The 26,180-nt window shown below is 39.1% G+C and overlaps 1 protein-coding gene across 2 annotated transcripts in view; it reads right to left on the bottom strand.

Moving 5' to 3' along the window:
• Window positions 1-25,830, bottom strand: part of LOC308692757 (protein NLRC3-like) — a 28,244-nt gene extending 2,414 nt beyond the window's left edge. Inside the window, exons 1-6 of one of the 2 annotated variants that reach the window (XM_081369088.1) lie at window positions 25,669-25,830; window positions 3,721-3,917; window positions 3,421-3,534; window positions 3,127-3,234; window positions 841-2,814; window positions 239-412 (exon numbers count right to left, since the gene is read on the bottom strand). In XM_081369088.1, coding sequence (XP_081225214.1) covers window positions 239-412; window positions 841-2,814; window positions 3,127-3,234; window positions 3,421-3,534; window positions 3,721-3,869 — 2,519 coding nt within the window. In that variant the 5' untranslated portion in view covers window positions 3,870-3,917; window positions 25,669-25,830. The remainder of the gene's footprint in view (window positions 1-238; window positions 413-840; window positions 2,815-3,126; window positions 3,235-3,420; window positions 3,535-3,720; window positions 3,918-25,668) is intronic. The other variant, XM_081369089.1, reaches the window with a different exon arrangement.
• Between the last annotated feature and the right edge of the window lie 350 nt (window positions 25,831-26,180).

The raw sequence follows: 26,180 nt of genomic DNA, 5'->3' as shown, positions 1-26,180 counted from the left end.
CTCTAATGGACTGATGGAGAAAGGCAGGAGTTGGGCATGATGATACTCCTAATACCCAAGGTTACAGCTCAACAAGAAGTGTTGTTTCATTTCATGTGAATTTAGAAATAAATGAACACGAGTTATAATGACAGTACACGTTTAAAGGCAAGACCTAAATAATTAGAGACCAATCATGGGAATATTTTTAGTTAAGGCTTTATTTTAATCTTCATTTAATACAAATATTCTTAAATACCTCAGAATCTGCAGCTGACAGTTCGAACTCTTTAGTCCATCAGAGAGCAGCTTCACTCCTGAATCATGCAGGTCATTGTTACTCAGATCCAGCTCTCTCAAGGGAGAGTCTGATGATTGTAGAGCTGAGGCCACAATCTCACAGGCCTGATCAGTGACTTTGCAGTCAGCAAGACTGAAAGATATTTAAAAAATTTAATAGATTTTCTGATCAAATGGGACTACAGGGATCAGCATGACTGGTCTTCAGTGAACCCAAGACAGGCCATGTTACACCACTCCTTTTCTCGCTCCAATGGCTGCCAATTGTTGCCCGCATCAAGTTTAAAACAGTGATAATGGCATATCTTCAAGAAAAGCCGACACAACTTTTCCATGAACACTTAACTTACCTGTTAATCCACTTCTCATACAAAAACACTTTTTCACTGTTTGTCTTAACTCTGTCCCTGTCTTAGCTTGTACTTATCTAAGTGAATTCAGCAGCACTTATGTTACTAAAAAGCAAATTAATTTCACCAAAAGTTATGTTAATCAATACAATATCTCAAGACTAAAGTGTCACATTATTAATTGCACTGACTCAAATAAATTTGTACTCACATAGCTTTTCTGCAGTTTCTCACAGCTGGTATCAGTCTTCTTCTACCCTCATCTGATGTGTTGTATTTCTTGAGGTCCAGCTCATCCAGCACCTCCTCTGACATCTGAAGCATGTAGGCTATTGCTGAGCAGTGTGCAGCAGAGAGTTCATTTTCTGAGTGTTTGTCTGATTTCAGAAACTCCTGAATCTCTCTGTGCAGAGTCAGATCATCCATTTCAAGCAGACAGAGGAACAGATTGATGGATCTTTCAGCAGAAAAAGTGTTTTTCCATTCTTTGATTCTGTCTTTAATGTAGTTAATTGTTTCCTTGATGCTCTCTGAGCTGTTCTCTGTGTGTGTCAGTAGCCCCTGTAAGAGTTTCTGATTGGACTCCAGTGAGATGCCCAGGAGAAATCGGAGGAAAAGATCCATGCGTCCATTCTCACTCTTTAGTGTTTTATCCAGTACTCCTTTATGTAAATTATGAAGTAAATCAAAAACTTTCAAGGCATCAGAAGTGTCATTTACATAGCAGTAAAAGACATAAAAGGCAGCAAGAAACTCCTGAAAGCTCAGATGAATGAAGCTGTAGACTTTCTTCTGATAAATCACATATTCTTCCTTAAAGATCTCAGTGCAAATCCCAGAATACACTGAGGCGTCAGTGACGTCTATGCTACACTCTCTCAGGTCCTCCTCATAGAACATGATATTTCCACGCATCAGCTGTTTGAAAGCCAGTTCAGCAAGTTTCACAATCACTTCTCTGTTTGACTGCAGGAGTTTCTGTGGATCACTCTCATCTCTCTCATCATACTTCTGATTTCTTATATTTGTCTGAATAATCAAGAAGTGGATGTACATTTCAGTCAGAGTTTTGGGTATTTCTGCACAGTGATCTTGTTTCATGATGTTTTGAAGCACAGTGGATGAGATCCAGCAGAAGACAGGTATGTAACACATGATGTGGAGGCTTCTTGCTGCTTTAATGTGTGAGATGATTCTGCTGGCTTGATGCTCGTCACTGATTCTCTTCCTGAAATATTCCTCCTTTTGAGGTTCATTGAATCCCTGAATTTCTGTCAGACGGTTGATGTATTTGGAGGGGATCTGATTGGCTGCTGCTGGTCTGGAGGTGATCCAGATGAGAGCAGAGGGAAGCAGATCTCCTTTCATGAGGTTTGATATCAACACATCCACTGATGAAGTCTCAGTCACATCAGAAACTTTCCTACTGTCTGGAAACTTAAGTTTAATTTTGCTTTCATCCAGACCATCAAAGATGAACACAACTTTACACTCATAAATCTTTGAGTCCAGATCTTGAAGTTCAGGATGAAAGTCCAGCAGAAGTCTGTGAAGACTGTACTGATGATCTCGGATCAAGTTCAGCTCTCGAAATGGAAGCACAAACATGAAATCTACATCCTGATTTGCTTTTCCCTCGGCCCAGTCCAGAATGAACTTCTGCACAGAGACGGTTTTTCCAATTCCAGCGATGCCTTTAGTGAGAACAGTCTTGATTTGATCTTTCTCCTCACATCCTGGTTCAGGTGAGGCTTTAAAGATGTCATTGCAGTAGATTGGAGTGTCTTGTGAGTGTTGTGTTCTGGCTGTTTTCTCTATTTGTAAAACCTCATGCTCTTCATTCACTCCTTCTCTCTCTCCCTCGATGATGTAGAGCTGTGTGTAAATACTGTTCAGGAGGGTTTCATTTTCTTGGAGTTTGATTCCTTCAAATAAGTTCTCATACTTCCTTTTCATATTGGTTTTGTGTTTCTCTTTGACTCTCTGCAAGACATCATCCACTAGTTGGTGTGAATCCTGCTCCAGATCTCCAGTCTCCAGCACCAGTGTGTGCAGGGCTGGGTCTGCGTAGTGCTGCCTGATGTGGGTCTGGGAGTAGAATGCATCGCAGGTCATACAGGACTTCACAGCTCTGGGCTTCCTCTCACAGCCAGCAGCACAGAGCATATCGGCCGCTGCAGTGGAGCTGTGAGCAGAACCGACAAAGAAATACAACCCCACTCACTTTATTTCTCAACCACACTAACTCGCACACACGCTAGAGTGATGAAACACTGACAAAAAAAAAACAAAAAAAAAAAACATGCTAAACAAAAAAAAAGCATGCTAACTAGCTTTTTATTTTGTCTAAAGCAGTAAAAAGAGCAGCTATCTCAGTTACCTTTTTAAAAATTGAATGATATAATAATCATGATTAATTGCACCTAACATGATTAAATCACAGAACAATCTGCCATTAATATTATTATTACTACTATTTTCACAGCTCTAGCCTTACCTCGAGGTTCCCGCTCCATCACTAAAGAAAGGAGGTTTGATCATGGAGCTGTTACTCTTCATAGACACACAGCTAGAGACTGGAGATGCTGCTCTCTGGATGTTGTGTCTGGAAATATTATGTTAAGAAAGTAATATAACTCAGAGGTCAGAGGTCACCATTTCATCATTAAACGTAAAAAACTAAACTTTCAAATCTAGAGCTCTCTGGTTTATTTATCGGCTTATTTTACATTTGAAGGCTGATTTTGTCAATATAAAGGGGAAAGCATCAGGATATAAAGAAATATTTTACCTATATTTAGAGGTTCCCACTCCATCACTAAAGAAAGGAGGTTTGATCATGGAGCTGTTACTCTTCATAGACACACAGCTAGAGACTGGAGATGCTGCTCTCTGGATGTTGTGTCTGGAAATATTATGTTAAGAAAGTAATATAACTTAGAGGTCAGAGGTCACCATTTCATCATTAAACGTAAAAAACTAAACCTTCAAATCTAGAGCTCTCTGGTTTATTTATCGGCTTATTTTACATTTGAAGGCTGATTTTGTTAATATAAAGGGGAAAGCATCAGGATATAAAGAAATATTTTACCTATATTTAGAGGTTCCCACTCCATCACTAAAGAAAGGAGGTTTGATCATGGAGCTGTTACTCTTCATAGACACACAGCTAGAGCCTGGAGAAGCTGATGTCTGGGTCTGAACAGCATCCTCCTCCTCTCTCTCATCACAGAGACTCATTATACAGGCAGTTCCCTCCACTTCTCTCTCCTTGGGACATCAGTGCATCTAAAATGGAGCTCAAAATAAGGCAAAGGCTCTACATATAAAGCACAAATGACTTCCAGAGCATTTTGGTTACTGAGGTAACCCTCGTTCCCTGATGGAGGAAATGGTGATGTTATGTTGACTGACAAATGGGGTCTCACTTGGGAGCCCCAATCACCTGAGTTTTAGAAAAACGGCCAATGGAACTGGCAAGTGGAATTTGCATGCCGAGCCACTCCCTCGTACGTACGGGTATAGAAGAACGCATCCACACATTCAGGTTTTATGCTGAGGAGCCGAGACATTTAGTCATTTAGCAGACGCTTTTATCCAAAGAGACGAGGGCCCCGGCCATTCAGTGGTGATTCAGGGTTGTGCCAGGGGGACATAACGCCTCCGTTCCCTCCATCAGGGAACAAGGGTTAGATCAGTAACCAAGACATTCCCCATCTGTCAGTCACTACAAACGCTGTGTTGACTGACAAATGGGGTCCCTATGGAAAGCACCAGAACCACTTTACTGTGTTATGAGCGTTGCAGATGCTGGCAAGTCATAGCGTGTCATTTTGGCAACTACTCCAGTTTAGTTGTAACCTACCCAGCACCCCACGTAAGCCCAGATGATAGTCCTCCATGCCAACGTGATTACCATGGAGACGGTCGCAGGTGCAAATCCTGTTTAACGGGAAGAGAGCTTTGGTTCTCAATACCCATTTCTCAGCCATGACCAATGTTTTTAACACTGGGGTAGCATACCTAGTCCAATGGAGAGGGTTGTTAAGGAGGCCACATCCTACCCGCAGGGAGGAACATGAGGAAATACACATATGGACTCACCCGTGGGGCAGTGCATCATATGGAAAGATCTGCGGTAGGCCTAGACAGGGATGAAACTAATACAGATGCAGAGACGCGGCAGCACATAATCTCCCTAGGGAGACACAGGTTTACCAAATGGGAAACCATACCATGTAAGAATACACATATGGGATAACCAAGGGGGAATCACAACACATGGAGCACATCTAGCCCAGTACTGGGTCTGACCGAGCGGGCATTCACTCGAGTACTGGAACTGCCATGGGACGCCTCCGCCGCATCTGACTGCCAGAGGATGCTCAGAGGAAACTTAATCCAGGGTTCAACAAGTGGGGAACTCACCTGGAGATTAAAGAAGGGGCTCGTATCCCCCCCTTAGAAGGGAATGGTGCTGCAAGCGAGACACAGAGCCAGCCTACCCACAAATTAACAAACACATTGGAAGAAACCGGCTCAACCAAGAGATTGTGGAATCTCACAAAATGTGTCAGGTGTCGATGTCTTCCGGAGAGGCGCTGCGACAACACCAGGGAAGAGGCAAAACTTCGAGTGGAGTAAGCCCTCACTCTGAGGGGGCATGGCTCGCCTTGGGACTGGTATGCCAAGATGGTGGCATCCACTATCCAGTGGGCCATCCTCTGCTTGGAGACAACATTTCCCTTCTGCTGGCCTCCAAAGCATACAAAGAGCTGATAAGAGCTTTGTGTGCGAATGGGACACAGCAATGCAAGGGCTGGGTCTACTGCAACTTGGAGACTCGATTGTGCTCGATTGCTTGTTGATCGATTGCTCCTCTCTGCCTTGTTCCCGCTGCTGCTGCTGTGTTGGTTTATGTCTGTAAGCTTCGAATATCTTTCTGGTTTGAATCATTATTTACTATATTCCTTGTCGTTTATATTGCTAAATATAGCTTACTCAACATAACACATTAACCTGACATCGCTAGCTTCAATCTAAACCGTTATTGCTAGCACAACACGCTAGAAATTCGCTAGCCTGTTAGCGTGCCATCCATCCGTCCGCTCTATTTATTTATTCATTTTTTCTCGCGCGCGCTCGCGCCTTTTACGAGTTCATCAAACAACTTAGGTGAGTAAGATCAGTCAACAAACACGGTGAGTCATGTCATCTTCTCCTCTTATTGTCACTTGCACTTCATGTAACATGTTTAGCATAGCCTTCTCTGTCAGCACAGGATTTACATGTGAAAAATGCAGGGAGATAGTCAAGCTGACGGGGAAGATTTCAGAACTAGAGACACGCATCCAAACTTTAATCAAGGACAGTAAGAGAGCAAGGGCTTTAGATACTGCTTTGGATGCGACTAGCTTACTGAACTCTGTACATTGTTCGGTTCCGGCTGAAGTAGAGCCCGTGCAGCAGGGCAACTGGGTGACCGTGAGACGCTGTAGTCGCGGGACAAAACACTGCTCCTCCAATCCGATTATCATAACAAACAGGTTCTCCCTACTCAGTGAAACACCCACTGAGAATCCTGTTGAATGTGCCCTAGTTATTGGCGATTCTATTACACGGAACGTGAAAATAGAGACACCAGCCACCATAGTCAAATGTTTGCCGGGAGCCAGAGCGCCTGACATCAAAGCAAATTTAAAAGTGCTGGCTAATGCTTATCGTAAATTCTCTAAGTTTATTATTATTCATGTCGGCACTAATGATGTTAGACTCCGCCAGTCGGAGATCACCAAAATTAATATTAAAGAGGTGTGTGAACTTGCAAGTACGATGTCAAGCACTGTAATTTGCTCTGGCCCCCTTCCTGTTCGCAGGAGTGATGAGATAGTTAGTAGATCAGGGATGGGCAACTTTGGTCCTGGAGGGCCAATGTCCTACAGAGTTTAGCTCCAACCCTAATCAAACACACCTGAACAAGCTAATCAAGGTCCTCAGGATTACTAGAAAGTTACAGGCAGGTGATTTTTTCAGGGTTGGAGCTAAACTCTGTAGGACAGTGGCCCTCCAGGACCGAAGTTGCCCATCCCTGTAGTAGATTGTGTTCACTCAATGGCTGGCTGTCTCGGTGGTGTCCGCTTAATAATATAGAATTCATAGACAATTGGAAAAGTTTTTGGGGCAAACCTGACCTGTTGAAAAGAGATGGTATTCATCCCTCCTGGGATGGTGCTGCTCTTCTCTCTAGTAATATGGCACATAGTCTTAGAGCTCAAACATGACAATCTGGGGCTCAGGTCAGGAAGCAGACAGACTGGCTAAACCGACCGTCTGCTAGCGGCCTCGCGTCACCAAGGTCAGATAAATCCCATCACATAGAGCCTCTTACACCTAGCTATCACCATATAGAGACTGTGTCTGTTCCCCGAATTAGGACATACAAAAAACTCCTAAACCCATTCAAGGGTAAAAATTTAATTGATGTTCAACAAATAAAAAACAGCTATAATACGGATGAACAAATGCTAAAGCTTGGGTTGCTGAATATTAGATCCCTTACTTCAAAAGCACTCATTGTTAATGATATGATTTCAGATAATAACCTAGATGTGCTGTGTTTGACAGAAACCTGGCTAAAAACAAACGATTACATTACTTTAAATGAGTCCACCCCGCAAGATTACTGTTATAAACATGAGCCTCGTCTGAAACGCAAAGGGGGAGGGGTGTTGCTGTAATTTATAGTAATATTTTCAAAACCACTAAGAAATCAGGTTTTAAATATACCTCTTTTGAAGTGTTAGTACTTAATGTAAAAATATATAGTATAAATGATAAATCACGTTTGAGATTTGTGCTGGCTACTGTTTACAGGCCACCAGGGCACCATACAGACTTTATCAAAGAATTTGCTAATTTTCGAGAGTTAGTATTGGTTGGAGATAAAGTCATAATTGTTGGTGATTTTAATATACATTTAGATAACAAAAAGATGCATTAGGATTGGCATTTAAAGACATTATTAACTCTATTGGAGTTAGACAACACGTGTCAGGACCTACTCATCGTCGTAATCATACTCTAGATCTAATATTATCACATGTAATAGATGTTGATGCCGTTGAAATTCTGCAGCAGAGCGATGACATCTCAGATCATTATCTAGTCTCGTGTAAACTTATTTTAGCCAAGGCTGCAAAGCCGACTCCGTGTTATAAATATGTGAGACCTATCACTTCTGTCACTAAGGATTGCTTTATTAATAATCTTCCTGATCAGTTTCATCAACTCAGCATCCCAGATAGCTTAGAAGAACTCAATATTGCAACAGAAACTTTTAACTCTCTCTTTTCCAGCACTTTAGACACAGTTGCTCCGTAGCGCTTAAAGAAGATTAAAGAAAATAGTCCAACGCCGTGGTACAACGAGCACACTCGGGCCCTTAAGAGAGCAACCAGAAAAATGGAGCGCAACTGGAAGAAAACAAAACTAGAGGTCTTTCGCATTTCATGGAAGGAGAGCTCAATTACTTACAGAGAGGCTTTAAAAACTGCTAGATCTGCTTATTTTACAACCCTAGTAGAAGAAAATAAACATAATCCTAGGTATTTATTTGAAACAGTGGCTAAACTAATGAAAAAGAAAGCTTCAAGCCCAGAAGTTTCCAAGCAACACAGCAGTAATGACTTTATGAACTTCTTCACTTATAAGATTGATAATATCAGGGAGAAAATTATAACTATGCAACCGTCTACTACAGTATCGCATCAGGCAGTGCATTGTAGTCTCCCTGAGGAAAAATTTGATTCATTCATTGCTATAGGAGAGGAAGAATTCGTTAAACTCATTAAATCATCTAAATCGACATGTGTGTTAGACCCTATTCGTCTTTTTCTCTAGGATACGTACCAAAAACCTTTAAGCTGGCTATGATTAAACTGCTTGTTAAAAAAACGCAACTTGATCCTACAGAATTAGTCAATTACAGGCCGATCTCGAATCTACCTTTTCTGTCAAAGATATTAGAAAAGGCAGTATCCTCACAACTGTGTTCCTTTCTTGAAAGAAATGATATCTGCGATGATTTCCAGTCCGGATTTAGACCGTACCATAGTACCAAGACTGCTCTCGTTAGAGTCACAAATGATTTGCTCTTATCATCCGATCGTGGTTGTATCTTGCTGTCAAGTCTTCGCCGTCGGTTAGGAACCTGGGTGTGCTCTTTGATACCAACCTTTCATTTGAAAGTCACGTGTCTAGTATCTGTAAAACCGCATTTTTCCATCTTAAAAATATATCTAAATTACGCCATATGCTCTCATTGACAAATGCGGAACAATTAGTTCATGCGTTCATGACCTCAAGGCTAGATTATTGTAATGCTCTATCATGGGTGGTTGCCCTGCACGCTTAATAAACAAACTACAGCCAAAACGCAGCAGCTCGGTCCAAAACGCAGCAGCTCGAGTTCTTACCAGAACCAGGAAAGTATGACCATATTAGCCCGGTTCTGTCAAAACTGCACTGGCTCCCTATTAAACATTGTATACATTTTAAAATATTGCTGATTACTTACAAAGCTGATTAAATGGTTTAGCTCCGCAGTGCTTGAGCGAGCTCTTAACGCATTATAGTCCTTCACGTCTATTGTGATCTCAAAATTCTGGCCAGTTGATAATACCTAGAATATCAAAATTGTCTGCTGGCGGTAGATCCTTTTCCTATTCAGCACCAAAACTCTGGAACAGTCTTCCTACCATTGTCCGGGAAGCAGACACACTCTGTCAGTTCAAAGCTAGATTAAAAACACATCTCTTTGACCTAGCTTTCACATAATACATTATAGACTTCTATAATTCAATGTTAGGCTGCATAGATTAGGTCAACTGGAACCGGGAACACTTCCCATAAATCCTGATGTATTCGTTACATCATAAGAAGAATGGCGTCTATGCTAATATTAGTCTCTCTGTTTATCCCGAGGTTTTCCCGCAGCCTGCCGGATCCAGGCCGTATCCAGATCTGATGAAGGACCTGCGCCTGGATGCATCGACAGCGCAGTCCTGAAGTGTCCACTAGTCTCTCCCCTGTGAAGGCCTCCCTCCCATGATGCATATTACTGAAAGAGAGGCCCGGTCGCGCACGCGCACCCTCACCCTCACCGTCTTTAAACAAACGTCAAATTGAGAATTGACACGATGGTAAAAGATCGGAAGACCGAAGTTTCACGTGGAGAATTCGGATATTTTTTTCCTGAATTACCGCTGGGTGTGAATTGTGCTAAAAAAAAAAAATGTTTACGTTACAAAAAAATGTAAAAGCGTTCCGCCCATTCAGCTGACATAAAAAACACTTTCAATAAACAAAAAAAACTATCCAATGATGAAATGTTTTCTGTGTTGACAAATCTTGTGCGATGTCCTAACTGCCGGGATAATCACATAACGCGTACAAGTCTGCTAATGATACGTCCGATTCGCGAACTAATGACTCCTTTGAACCGATTCCATTTAATGAATGGTTAAAACAACTGATCTGTCCAACACTGAATCGGTTCGGTGTATAACAAAATCAGTAACACTTTACAATAAGGTTCCATTTATTAAACTCTAGTTAACTACATCAGTTAACATTAACTATTAATAAACTGCACTTCTACAGCATTTATTAATCTCTATTAATGTTAATTTCACCATTTACTAGAAGCCTACATTATTTAAATAAAAAGTTGTATTTGTTAACATTAGTTAGCCTAATGCACTGTGTGAATTAACATAATAAAAATACAGCTGTTCATTGTTTGTTCAACTAAGATTAACAAAGATGATACAGTAACAAATGTATTGCTCGTGGTTCATGTTAGGGTTCCTGGCTTGTGTCTATTCTCAAACCGTATAGTTTGCCGATAGTGCAGCGCGGATCATAATCCGCGGGTCGGGCGGCCCAGTAATAAAAACATAACATTCCAATTAATCAAGGGTGGATGACAGATAAATCATTATAATGTGCTGATTTTTATAAAGACACGGAACTCTCATCACGGTAAAACACAATGCTCTTTTACTTTCGTTTTCAACAACGTAATTCTCTTCAGGGAAACCCAATAAAGGAAAACACATCAGGGCTTGACATTAACGCTTGTCCAGGACACGTGTGGGTTTTTTTTTGGGTGTTTTTTTTGAAGGGACAAGTGAGAGAGAATTGTACTTGCCCAACCGGACAAATGCCCCGATTAAAACGCCAATATCAAAAAATAAAATAAAAAATAACAAGGGAATCAACGAAAATACGAGGATGATTCTGATTTTATTTAATTTAATGTAAGTGGCAATTGATAGCCTATAGTTGATAATAATATAAATGTCTTGCCGTGTTTCCCTACGTTTTGATTGTTAACAGCCTAGTGTCTTGTTCTAATTGAATGTATTGATCAAATTGAAGAATTTGAAATGAAAGATGGAGCATACATTTAATAAAATTAGAAAAAAATGCCCTTTATAAAGGTAAAAAAAATGTATTCTGATAAGAGTGTTTTCTAACAGTGACGTAATGAAACATTGACAATTTAAGTTTGAAGGGAGTAAAGCCTCTGTTTAGGTTATTAAGGAAATTTAATTTTGCCAAAAGAAGAACTTTTATTTTAAATAAATGTTAATTTTAAATCAGCCTACTTCAGTGTGATGATCAGATGCAGATATCTAAATCAGAGAATACCATAGGTTCGGGCGGTTGGCGGTTGGATTATTTATTTTTAACACCGGATTCGGGTGACTCAAAGTGCACCAGATTAATGAATTTATCTTTAAAATGTACAAAATTGTCTTCCGTGGGGCATGCCCAGTCCTTTTTTTGACTGCATTTATATAGCGCTTTCACAGACCTATGGCCACCAAAGCGCTTTACATAGCCTCACATTCACCCATTCACTCACTCATTCACACACCGACGGCGGTGTCAGCCATGCAAGGCCATCCAGCTCGTCGGGAGCAGCTGGGGTTAGGTGTCTTGCTCATGGACACCTCGACACTTGGTCAGGTGGAACCGGGGGTTGAACCACCAACCTTCTGGTTTGTAGACAACCTACATGAACCACTGAGCCACTTAGCGTATTACTGCGTATTAAAAGCCATTCTAAACAGGTGGGTTTTGAGTTTAGACCTAAAAAGAGTTTCATCTGCAATTGTACGAATATCAGGGGGTAACTTGTTCCAGAGTCTCAGGTAAGGGTGGGCGGTATGACCAAAATTCTGTTTCACGGTATGACTAATTTTATTTCACGGTAACGATATATTTCACAATATAGTTATTTATATATGTAGTTATTCTCGACAAAAAGGGCTTTGTATAACAACCCGAATACTTTAGAAATGAAAAGTACTTCACCTTGTTTAATTTTTCTTTTTCTTTTATTTGGTAAATTATTTCTTTGGTAAACTATTTTTAATAGCTAAATATAGTAAACAAAACACACTCATCAACTTTTAGATGAACTGCCCCAACTGATTGATATTAAATACAACTCATAGGTGCAATTAAACTTTAAATAAAGTGTTGCTGAATAATTTTTCAATCTCATGTTATTGCTTTACCTCATCAATCCTTTTCTCTTCATAATAAATTAGTTACTTCCTTTTAATTTTGTAGTATATTAGTAATACTAGTTCTGTTTAAATGTGTTCCCCGGTACATTTTTGTCATGTCTGCTGCTTATTATACTGCGTTTTTAAAGGGTTTGTTTTGCTCTTTTTGCAATATCTGGCAACCAGTCACCTAAAGCTTTAATCAAGAGAGGTTCAGAAGTGTCAAGTTCATCAAGTTTATAAGTGACTAGGAGAACAGCTGTATGAAAACCGAACAGCAGCTACTGTTAGTGTTGACTACGTAGTGTAAATTATACACACCTTGTAACTGCGTCATTATTTTACATAGCTCGGTGAACACCGACACACCGTGTGTGCACGCGCGCGTCTTTTGCATTAGTAAAATGCGATCGGTTAATTTGAGTGACAAGTTGTAATCACGCATTGAATCAAAGGAAGATTTGATCAGCTGTTTCAATGGCCAATTGTTTGGAGTTGAAAATATAACTCGCGCTGCATATTTAGTAATTTTGCCTCAGATACAGGATTATACATTCGCTTCAACAAGCAGGTTGTTCATTACCAACTGCTCGCGTGTCATGCTGAATGCGATTTTCGTGTTTAAAAAGTAGCTATACATAAGAGACGGAAAGATGCATAATTTAAGGTTATTTCTATTCGTTACGATATTGATATATGAACTGTTGTTGTCAAGTAAGTTTCATGTTTTCCCCGTTGCGATCGTGCACTCCTCTAAACTGTAGCCTACAGGTGCCGCACTGCTCTAGTTGACTCCCTCGCCATTTTCTCAAAAATATCACGTTAACAACAACAACCCTTTAGAAAACGTAATTCCTTTGTGGATCCTCTTGATCTGCTTTCTCCATGTTTCTTTGACAAATCTCAGTGTCTCAGTCTCTCGCACGCTGCATGTGAGTTAACCACGCCCACTTATTTACATGTCGCGGTATCACGGAATAAAACAATCAGTTACAGTTGACATTTTCTACCGCGGTAACGATATATACCGTCATACCGGCCAGCCCTAGTCTCAGGGCAGCAACTGCAAACACCTGATCACCCCATCGTTTATACTTCGACCTTGGGACTTCTAAAACCAGTTGATTTGAAGACCGTAACGACCGGCTGTGCTCACGCAGGGTTAAAATCTCAGTTAAGTGCTCCGGGGCCAGGCCATTTAGGGCCTTAAAAACAAACAACAAAATCTTAAAATCTATTTTTAAACTGCACTGGAAGCCAATGTAAAGTGTAGAGGACAGAAGTGATGTGTGCACGCCTAGATGTATTTGTTAAAAACCGAGCAGCAGCATTTTGCACAAGTTGAAGTCGTGAAATTGAGCTTTGATTTAAACCAACATAAAGAGCATTACAATAATCCAACCTCGAGCTAATAAAAGCATGAATCACCTTTTCTAGATCATGCCTGTTAAGAAAAGGCTTAACTTTAGCTAGAAAACGAAGCTGGAAAAAAATCATTTTGACAACATTGCTGATTTGCTTGTCAAATTTCATGTTGCAATCAAAAGTAACCCCCAAATTTCTGACAGCAGGCTTAAAGGAGAACTCCGGTCAATTTTAACATTGAGCTCATTTTTTTGTACATTTGGAGTGCTGTCAATACAGAGAACAACGACAAAAATCGGTGTTGCCAGGTCCGTAGCCAGCCTATTGAAAGGGGGGGTTCTTTTTTTCAAAAAGTGGACATTTTTGCAGTTTTTCTCCTCCTTTTGTATTTAATTATGAGGTTCAAATACTTCATTTTGGTGACCTTTTATGCACTAATTTGTGCTGGAATAGCTTGTCTGCTGGTATCTTAACGAGCACGCTTTTTGATGCACCTAAAATATTTACTGCAATACGGTGATTTCACGCAGCCGCCATTTTGAAATCGAAAGTGAGGCTCCGGTGGGAAGAACCCCGGAAGTAAAGATAAACAACAATGCCTTGGACTACCAATATGAAGTTGCTGCCGCGATTTACACTATTGGATGTTAATATCCAATATAGGATATGTATATAGTTCATTCCTGCTTCTTTTTTTACTTTCTGAATTATATATAAAAAAAATATTTTAGGCTATTTATAAATGAATTTCACTGTATATAGTCTAAAGTATGAAAGAAATGTATGTACAGTTTTAGAATTGACACAACATCATTAAACACAACAATACGCCATCGCATTCACGACTCTCCTGTGATTAAAGGCGACACTTCCGGTTTTCTTCCCACCGGAGCCTCGCTTTCGATTTCAAAATAACGGCTGCGTGAAATCAGCATATAGGCATCGTAAATAAATTAATATACTAATCATTCCAGATAATTTACCTCAAGCGGTCTGCTTTGAAGTAGAGCCCGACCGATATGGATTTTTGGGGGCCGATGCCGATATTAACTCGAAAAGAGACGATTTATAAGCCCATATTTTGATTTTGAAAATAAACTGGATATTAGACCCATTTCTTATAAACTGCACTTACACAACATTCAATAGCAAAATATCTGCCTGTTCTATGTATGTGGGCTGTATAAACCATTTTCCCAGAAGGGATTATGTTAAAAAAAAGCCTTAGACTCAGCCTTACTAAAATAATATAATGCAGTTTAAAAATAAATTAATTTTTGTCACAACAGAACAGAATATATTAAAGTTCTGATAAATATAATGTATATTAAAAATACAAACTTAAGATATGAAACTTAAAGTCCTTTGAACAAAAAAAATCAACTATTAGTATTAATATTGACAGTAATAATAAAAAAAAAAACCAATGATGATGATATTATTATTATCATCATCATCATTTGTATTATTATTAAACAAGACAAAGGTCACTCCTAATTCTATCCATCATCAAGCTACAACAAACCATTTTCAGTCATCATTTGCTGCCTGCCTTCTAAAATCTACTACTTAGTGATGCACTAAATACATTATGTGAGGTAATTAACACATGGTTACCGAGTCGATCGTTCCCTGGGATGCGTTTTCATGAAAATTGAATGTAAAGAGTTTTATCTCTAAAAACAGATTAGCTTATAACGCTAGTATATGGGGCACAGAGTAAGTAAAAGTAAATCGCTAGTTAATACCACTAACAAGGCTCAAAATAGCCTCACACTAACACGGTAGCATAATGAGGGTCCCTACATGCAAACCGAAGCATTGAGAACTTTGTAAGTGTACAGAGAGTTTAATAAGAAGATACTTTATAAAGACAGTACATTACGCGTTTACAGGCATCATCTAGGAAAACAGTCTCGGCTAATCGAGCTACGAACACCGTGCTACGTTAGATTTCACAAACGTAATTCCTATCGACCAGCTCACTTAGCGCGGCGTTCGTGACTCGAATAGTCGAGACTGTTTTCCAAGATGACGAATGGCTGTAAACGCGTAATGTACTGTCTTTATAAAGTATCTTCTTATTAAACTGTCTGTACACTTACAAAGTTCTCAATGCTTCTTCGGTTTGCATGTAGGGACCCTCATTATGCTACCGTGTTAGTGTGAGGCTATTTTGAGCCTTGTTAGTGGTATTAACTAGCGATTTACTTTTACTTACTCTGTGCCCCATATACTAGCGTTATACGCTAATCTGTTTTTAGAGATAAAACTCTTTACATTCGATTTTCATGAAAACGCATCCCAGGGAACGATCGACTCGGTAACCATGTGTTAATTACCCCTACAGTAACGCACACTTGGATTTCACACACGTGTAAAAGAAAAGCTAACTTTTATGCACAGGCTAGCTGCTATGTTTGGTACTTTTTCTCTATGTCTAAATGTTCACTCCTCACGTGCCTAACTTACGTTTTACAATGCAGGGACTGGAACAACAGATATGCTAGTTATAAATACAGTAATCATTACTTTATTTAGGCAGAATAAGTTCGTTGTGATTTCCAAGCTCATTGATGTTAGCAGTCTTCCTTGTAGAGTGCCCTCTGGTGGACAAACTATGCTAATGCAGCGCCAACACTCATAACATGGTTGCAGGGTGTTTCGTCCGCTTTTATTTTATTTTTTAAATATTCATTTATCGGCCGTTATAAATGCCGATACCGATAGTTTGGAAAATGCCTAATATCGGCCCGCCGATATATCGGTCGGGCTCTACTTTGAAGTTCTCGGAGGAATAAGACGCGCACCGAAGGAGAAGCATTTCCATTTGGCTCCAGTCTGCCGGTATTGGCCAATCACAAAAGTCGATATTGCACAGCCAATATCACTGAATATCCCACTATGTTTTATTATTATAATTACGCTACGTTTATATGGCTATTATATTGTAGACTATTGAGTGGATAAAATATAGAAATCCTTTTAATTGAAAAAAAATATATATAACCCCTCCCCCCATCATTCAGAGGTGATGCTTCTTCACTGTTGCTTTGAAAAGTGTATTGCGAGAACTCTCTCTGAACTGCACACGCGGCACACACACACACACGTCCAGCTACAATAATCATATTAATTTGAAACAGCAACCCAGAATATTTGTCACAAGCATTGATCAAAACAATGATGACAAAAAAAAAAAAACACTTAAATTCTGGACCTTTGGCAGTGAGGGGGGGTTCGTTCGAACCACCCGAACCCCCCCTGCCTACGGGCTTGGACACAGAGATGTTCCTTTAATTTCACCAAGCAGATTGCTCACTAAAAACCCTCACAGTCATCATGTTTTCAATCCATTCCAAGTTTGATTTTGATATGATAAAGCGGAGATATCTAAATGGCTGAGTTGTTTATTTACCTTTTAATTAGTCCTCCCGTTAACAGCATCATTTTGCTCATTCGGACCGAATCGCGAATGCGCACGAAAACAAGAAGCAGGATTTATCGCACAAACCAATCATATCCAACCATAACCAACTATATCCAATCATAGCAGGATGGAGGCGTTTCCTCCTCTTACGTGACTTTCCCCCTTTCATTCTCAATTACTCCCCACTAAACCCAGCACACGCTTCGGGGGTCTGTTGAAAGTCAATGGGGTCAGAGTAGAGCCCTTCACTCCCGCGGGACCCAACGCAACACAAATATCTATAAATAAAATATCTAAATACTAATAAATTGATAATCATCTGTTGCACAAAAGCAGCAACAACTAAAACAAAATTAAAAACGTTTTACAGGCCAGAGGTTAAATTTTTAACATGTTTGCAGCGCTGAGCAATGTAGCCAATCACAGACATATGCATTGATTTCTTGAATGCAATGGCCAATCAGAAGCATTTAATATGCACTCGCCGCTCAAAACTGAGTTTTTGCTCAGTGCCGATTCTGCATGCTGGCAAATCCTATATAAAAAACAAAGAGTTGACATTATGAAAGATTCATTGTGCATTCAGCTTCATTGATGATAACAGAGATTTGTGAGATCCAGATGAACTGAGATGTCAGCTTTTTAGGAATTATTAAGGGATTTTGTCATGTCAAACCATGAACGTAGTAGCCTGCTTGCTTTTGTGTTAAACTAACAGTGGTTTGTGAATGTTAATGCTTTAATAACAAATAATTTATCGGGAGCATTTATGCTGATGTGTAGGTGGTGGCGACACAGGCTAACTTGAAAGTATTTCATGGAGGTTCAGAAAACATCTTTTTATACTTTTATTATGCGAACTTTTGCGGGCTGGAGTGGGAGAAGGTAACATATTTTATACATGCATACATTATATAGACAGAAAAATCCGTCCCTCGCAGGTCTCAGAGACACGAGAGACACGGACTCCCACTGCACCTTTACCTGCGGGTGTCGCTGTTGGACACTGTTACTTTAGAAAAACAAGCGACTTTTACACTTTGTAATATTCACGTTGTTTTATTTTTTGTAATATAGATTATTTTCTCATCCAGTTTTTTGAGGAGACCTCGGAGGAAATGCCCCAGGTCCATTACAATTAAACATTTGCACCAGGGTTCGCAAAATCGCTAGCCCGACGTCCCAGGGCTATTTTGTTTTCCAGTCGGGCTAACTAAATGCATAACCAGCCTGCCCGACGGGCTCTCTGAAATAGTGTAATCAAATCCCTCCCTTTATTCACATTATTGACTAGTTATCTTAAAGGGGTCATAGACTGGATTATTTTATTATTTTATAATGTTTCCTGGGGCGCCTTATAATGTTAGTATGATTTTAACATCAAAAATTGTCATTTATTTTTCCAAGCCTGATTTTAGCCTCTGATTTGAACGCTCTGTTTTAAGGGGCGTGTCTGCTGCGAGACTTCAGTGTAAACGCCCACTGCTGTGATTGGCTGTGAGACTCCAGTGTAAACGCCCACTACTGTGATTGGCTGCTGTGAGACTTCAGTGTAAACGCCCACTGCTGTGATTGGCTGCTGTGAGACTTCAGTGTAAACGCCCTCTGCTGTGATTGGCTGCTGTGAGACTTCAGTGTAAACGCCCACTGCTGTGATTGGCTGTGAGACTTCAGTGTAAACGCCCACTGCTGTGATTGGCTGTGAGACTTCAGTGTAAACGGCCACCGCTGTGATTGGCTGCTGTGAGACTTCAGTGTAAACGCCCACTGCTGTGATTGGCTGTGAGACTTCAGTGTAAACGCCCACTGCTGTGATTGGCTGCTGTGAGACTTCAGTGTAAACGCCCACTGCTGTGATTGGCTGCTGTGAGACTTAAGTGTAAACGCCCACTGCTGTGATTGGCTGCTGTGAGACTTCAGTGTAAACGCCCACTGCTGTGATTGGCTGCTGTGAGACTTCAGTGTAAACGCCCACTGCTGTGATTGGCTGTGAGACTTCAGTGTAAACGCCCACTGCTGTGATTGGCTGTGAGACTTCAGTGTAAACGCCCACTGCTGTGATTAGCTGACATGTTTGCATATGAAATAGCTAGTATTACATGTGGAACTCTCTCTAAAACTTTTACTATGTTTTGACTATAACAGCTATCGAGATTAAGGAATCATGAAAAGTATTGATCATAATGATCTATTCCCATCACATGAAAGATTGTAGTGATGAGCATTGAGCAGATGACGGACAGTCTGTTGATCGCGTATGAAATGACACCTCTGGCTTTCAGCAAATAACAATGCAAACACGATGTAAATACAGTAAGAGCTTCGTTGTACTGTACATTGTAACGGCGTCATGATTTTGTGATGATTGATTTCAAGGAGTTTTGGCAAGTGTCCAGATAAACTCGCGCTGTTTGATTGACAGCTTGGGCGATTGGAAAGGGATTGTTCTTTGATCGCTTTCTTTTTATAATTTAATCACAGTTTAAATAAGATTATTTTCATCCTACTAAGAGAAACGATGTGAAGTTGACTGTTTAGTCACTGGCTTGATTTACTGATGCATAAACAGTATTGAACGATATTTTGAGAGATAATCTGTCTGAACTTGAATAATTACATCAGAAATCACTGATCATCAAATATTATTTGTTACATAAAAGGCAAACAATCAGGCTAAAATACTTTCTCATTTACCGTCAACATTCAGCAAATGCGCATCTACGTCATTTAAACAAATCTCTGAATATCTAATAAACATTTAATTTCACAAACCTTGCAGATTTAATGGAATCCAGCTGTGATATCTTGTGAAGTGTGCATTTGTAACCTGATAAACGCGTTACTGCGAGTGACGGTAGGTCCGTGCGAAGTGAGTTAATGCGAACAGAACATCAGCTTCAGGAGAAGAGACGCGATCGAAAAACTAGGATTGCAGATTCAAGAAGTTGCCATCTAAAGTATAAGCAAGTTTACTTAAATGATTTATTTCTAATTTATTTGAAATGTATTAAATATTGATTAAAATAAATAAATAGGCTAAATATAAATATATATATATATATATATATATATATATATATATATATATATATATAGGCTTTATATCGGCCACCCTGCTCTCTAAGATATCGGCATCGGCCATCAAAAAAACAATATCGGTCGACCACTACATCCCACCCAGGACTCTAATCAAACATGAGTAAAAGGATTTTTTTTTAATGCTTCCCTGTCACTGAATAAATATATTGATGTCTTACTTCTTTAAAATAAATAAAATAAATTATATGGTATAAATCAATGATGATGTGGGCTTATTTGGAACACATGCGGGCTTAAATGGTGCCAAAGTACCAATTAAGCCCATGCCAGACTTCTGACTTTATTCATAAAATATCTCAATTTTATATTCTAAAATGTACATCAACTAATTAATAATGAGAGATTAATCTTGCATTTTAACAAATGATTTTTCTGTTAAACCACCAATATCTATGAAAAAAACCTAGACTTAGATTTTGGTGGGCTTAATCGGTACGGTTACCCTATTTTAAAACAGCAAAAATACAAAACACTAAAGTATTCTGATACAAAACATGAAGCCATCTTCATCAACCCTATCAAATACACATTACAATCTATATATAGACAGAAACATGTTGAAATGTGAACTAGAGGCAACCTTTCAATGCTAAATGTATATACATGTATGACATGAGGTTGTTTTTTTCGATAATAAAACACAGCATGATAAAAGTAGGCTAGTATGAGAGTTTACTCTAATATGGTGATTATTATAATGTTTAGACACGTGTTTACTGTTAAATACTGTGCTTGTGGATATCTGCTCAAATGTGCTGTTTGAGTCAGTCGCGCTGTGCATTAGGCTTCATGTTTTTACTCCAATCTCATTTCATAACGTCATAACGAATGGAAACATTTGAAGTAACATATGATAATCCATATATTTTTCTCTAGTGTAGTGTACTGAAGTGTTCCTTTTTAACAATTGATAGGCCGCCTGCTATAGGTTATTGTTATTATTATTTTATGCAGCACTGAAGCCTATGCCTACAAGGCACAACAAACCTGGTGTTCATTATATATATATATATATATATATATATATATATATATATATATATATATATATATATATAGAGTGTTGGGAAGGATACTTTCAAAATGTATTCCGTTACAGAATACAGAATACATGCCCAAAAATGTAATTTGTAACGTATTCCGTTACATTACTCAATCTGAGTAATGTATTCTGAATACTTGGATTACTTCCACATTGAATTGCATTTTATAAGTGTCGGACATCAAATCCTGCTTAATAAACAGGCCTATTCTTGTGGGGTGGGGGTGCGGTGATGCAGTGGTGACGCGTATGCCAATAAAGCACCTAAAAGCTGTCACAAAGAACCGGCAAAAGGAATAATTATGAATATGTCAAATATAGAAAGGAAATATTTTAATTGTTTATTAAACAAGTGTTTTCTTTGTCAGTGTCGGCTACAAAGATGAAGTTGACGATGCTGACTCGTGATCTTCGCAGTAGTGAACGCGCCAGAGAGAAATGCACATTTCATACGGATTACATATGCAGAGAGCAGTTCTTTCGTGTTGAATTGTTCTGTTTAAAAGTAGACATGTCTGTGAGGCAAGCAGGGCCGACTACCGAGCGCCCGTTTCACACATACTCCGTGTGCAGTGCGTATGTGGTACAGGAGCAGCACGCGCTATAGTGCTTTCACATATGATGCATTTGCATCATCTCTGTACCTCAAACACATACACAATATTTGTATTTCAGATCCAGAAGTTTTCAGCAACTTTTATTTTAAAAAAGTTTTGTCACGGAGCAATTTTCTTTGTAGCCTACACATATACACTCTTTAATAGACATATTCAAGTTTAAACAATTTAAACAACATATTAATCAATGCATTACTTCTATATAGATTAAGTTGTTCAAGCAAGTGGTAACATATTTAACATGTAGGCTATTAAAATCACAAACATTTTAAATTAAAACTTAAAATTGACAAATCGGCCGACTCTCATGCCTTTTCTTTTGCATTTAAATTTGAATACAATAGGCTAAATCTTGCATGCCACAAATAACTTGTTTTTCAACCTCCATGAATCAGACGAGTGTTGTTCATTATTTCGCCTTGTTAAAGTAAACTGTAGGCCTAGTTTTCATTGTTTTACCCAGGTCTAAAAATAAAAAGCAAAAAAGCAGTAGGCCTATTTAATTAAATTAATTTATGATGGTATTACTACATTTTATTTAATTATATGCATTTATGGTGAAATTACTACATTTTCAGCTCAATCTGTGTTTATTTTGACCACGAAACATGCGCTGTCACTTTAATTCAGAGTTTGCGGCACAGCAGAAATAGACTCGGTGTGGAAACGATCGCTGCACTGCTGTATACGCACTGCTCCTGGAACGGATAAACGGAACGCAGTGTGAAAGCTCTAACCTATTAACATGGGTACGGGAGAGAAAAAATACGCACCGCATACGCACTGCAAACAGAATAGGCTATGTGTGAAATGGGCGTTCATTTATGAGACCAGCTCCAGTTCACGCGCCGGCGCCTCCGTGATTATTGTCTGCTATATTTACTTATTATTAAATCCAGGCAATTGGTTGATGAAATATTGATTAAAATTAAGATACAATTAATACAAAACGAAATTCACTTTAAAGAAAGGCTTTGTGCTTTCTGTTTGAGGTCTCTGTGAAAGTTTTAAAGCAGTCTTTTAGTGCCGCTTTCAGAGCGCTCACGTCCGTAACGGAGAACTGTCACGACCGTAACATTGTTTTTTATCCTCATAAATGCGAATACGAAAAATAAAATAAAATAAATATTTTATGTTCTGTGGAGAGCCAACCCTTATTCATCCAGTGAGTAGGCCTAGTATTACTTTTGGTTTGCGCAGTGTAATTCACAGATTGGCACCTAAAAGTTAAAGATTTTTTGTGTCACGCATGTTTTATTTCCCTCATATTAAATATAAAACGCATGTAGACCGATATTTTTCTAATGTCTGGACTCCTTTATTAAGGGAGTATGGATATATACAGACGTTTCACTATTGGTATTAATGCATTTTCTGAGAATTTATATTTCAAGTTTTGACTGCACGTATTTGGAAAAATGCTTCTTCAGGTTGGAGGTTGAGTCTTTGGACGACGCTGAAAGGAAGTTGGTTGCTGGCAAGCAGAGGTTGCACTGCACAGTTATATTTCGTTCTCCCTTCTCTTTCTTTAATGTGAAATTCTGTTTGAATTTCCAAGATAGAAACACATTCTTGCCCTGCTCTGTTGATCCGGCTCCATCTCTACCTCTAGCTCCCGCTGCTCCTCCGACTCCATTGTGACTGATCACGCAAACCGCGCATTTTATTTTTTTTTTCCATATTGGGGCTTCTGGGAAATGGAGTTGCCTTCATTTTTTTAGAGAGTGAATAAACTCGTGAAACAGAAGTATCGTCATGTAATCCATTGATTTCAACAATGTAACTGTATTCTAAATACCAACTATGTGGTAACTGTAACGGAATACAGTTACTCATAATTTGTATTCTGAATACGTAACGCCGGTACATGTATTCCGTTACTCCCCAACTAGGGTTGTGCCGATGGACGATATCATCGTCCATCTTGATGGCTGACCGACATCACGATGGAGAGCCACCATCGTGATGCCACGCCCCCCACCCTGTCAGACCAGCCCAGTCTCACGGCAGTTCGTTTTCGTGTGTACACCAGTGGTTGGGAACCTATGTGTGGCTCGCAAGGTCTCTCACCCTTTACCAACAAACGATAAAAAAAAATGAAGACGTGTGTGTTCAGTGCTGTTCGCGAGTGTCACGAGTCACCACAGTAATCAACCAAACGCTTACGTTTCTGTGGTAACCTAACAGTTACAGCTCCTGCACTGGGATTCAAGCAGAACAGCTTGTTTAAGGTGATGGCGAAATTCATTTTAAAACAGCAATGAAAATGTAAAAGTAGGCTTTATAAACTTTAATATATCCTTTTATTGAAACGGGTGCTTTGCTGTGCAAAGAGAAACATTTCACCCGTTGGCCGCTGGTACTTTCACTTTTGCCGCAGAGACCTTTATGTCATAAATGTATCGTTTTGTTGATAATCCGCACAGATTTCAGTTGACGATTATGTAAAGTTCATAACAAAACATGAATGAGAAAGAAAAGAGCAGGATGTGCTATTGAAAAGAAATATTAAAAGCACGATAAGTCGCGAAAGAGAACTGAATTCTACTGACAGGATGGTGCGCGCGCGCTCCGAGCGCAACATGGTCAAGTAGTCTTTGTCTTCGGTTGCGCGAAAATAAAAAAATAAACATAGAAATATTTCAAAATGCCAAGTCGAGTATTCCCGTGGCGTAAACACAGTAGATGTAAGTAGCTACAATGTGCACTATCCCTGTCTCTTCGTGATCGTCAGCAGTTCGTGATCTGTTTGTGTGTATTTTGTACATTTTAAAAAGCAATTTTAACCAGATAAACCAAAAATGTATTCCCAAAATCATGCAGCCCTATAGTTTCTCTTGATATCAGCATGTGCACAGCGTTTTTTGTTGTTGTTGTTGTTGTTGTTGTTGTTTTTTACAGGGACCAGATGCAACTGATGAGTCTTGCTGACTTCAAGATTCACACGAGTCTCTGTACATGAACATGGTAAAATGAAAAATCAAACACCTTGGAAATGAAAGGTATGTACTATGTTTCAGGAATGGCACAATGGTGTGTGACTGTTCAAGTCTCTGTCTTTGGATCACTGTTTTCAATAATCTGCTTTTTTTGTCATTTGTTGTGTATCTTTGGATTATGTTGTGTTGTAAATAAATCCAAACAATCAAAAAGCCATTCTTTTTTAAATCTCCTCATTCTTTGCGCAAGGTTGCTCAGAATGATAGGGTCTGATAGCCCTATTTTCACAAACCACGCATAAATGTCATTATCTCAAAACTACAAACTTTTACACACATGCTGCTGATATATTATTGTAGCAGAGTTTGTGCTGAATACAGTGTAATTAGACTTTAGCCATGAAAATGTCACAAGTAACAGAAATAAGCACAAATGTCAGCGCATGTCAGAACACCTCCAGGGCCCAGAAAACACCTCAGACCCCAGAGGGTTAACGTGATATGTTATATAGCAAGAATATCTGGCAAGAGCTCTTTTCAGTCGCTGCTTTCTTTTCCTTGTGAATATTTTCTTTTTTCCCTTTGCATGCCATGTATAAGTATGAAAAAGGACAACATACTGCACATTTTTGGTCTGTTCTCCCGATTTAATTTACGATATATCCCATTAATTATTTCACTGGAATGCACGAAGAATCTCTCGTTATTCTCCTCTAATCCTCACGTCTCTTTCCAGGTTTGCTTTCACAGGTAAATGCAATTTATAATCTGTCAAATGACGGAAATCACTTTGAAATAGTATCACGTAATGCTGAAGTTAATGAACATTTTTGATTAAGGCAACATAAGTTACATAATACAGATATTAATACAGTGATATTTAACCAAAGACTCACACTTTTGGGGTTATTTGATCTGTTGAAAATATATGTGAATAACATTTATCTAGTAAAGTTGCTATTACTTACATGTTTCAAATGATAAGAAATATTTGAGGTCGATGGATGAACGTTTGTAATTCCTGCCGTTAATAACGACCTGTCCCTCAATAGACTGACTTCAACAGTCAACACTTCTTCTTCTTCTTCTTCTTCTTCTTCTTCCTTGCTGTTTAAAGGCAGTTGGCATCCAAAGAGTTGCATTACTGCCACCTGCTGTCTATTAGCTTGTCACTTCATATTATATTTGTCTTTCCAGTCCATTTCTCCTTAAAAAATAAAATAAAAAATATTGCCTCCTTTGTTCACTATTTCCACATTCTAATATACGTTTTACATTATACTGTCCTATACCAATTTATTGTAAATTATGCTTCAACTCTTGCCTCCCTGTGTAAATTTCCTACATGACATAAAACTGTGACTGTTTCCTTGTTTCCTGTTTCCTGAGGTGCGCTTACAACACACGTCTACTTTGCAGCACATATACAAAGTCATAAATCAAATATCACAAATATCACATTGCATAAATCAAATATCAC

The sequence above is a fragment of the Scardinius erythrophthalmus genome (assembly GCF_964197995.2).
Source record: "Scardinius erythrophthalmus genome assembly, chromosome: 6".
In the NCBI taxonomy this organism is placed as follows: Eukaryota; Metazoa; Chordata; class Actinopteri; order Cypriniformes; family Leuciscidae; genus Scardinius; species Scardinius erythrophthalmus.
The sequence above is the reverse complement of the archived record's forward strand: the minus strand, read 5'-3'. Positions and strand labels throughout refer to the sequence as shown.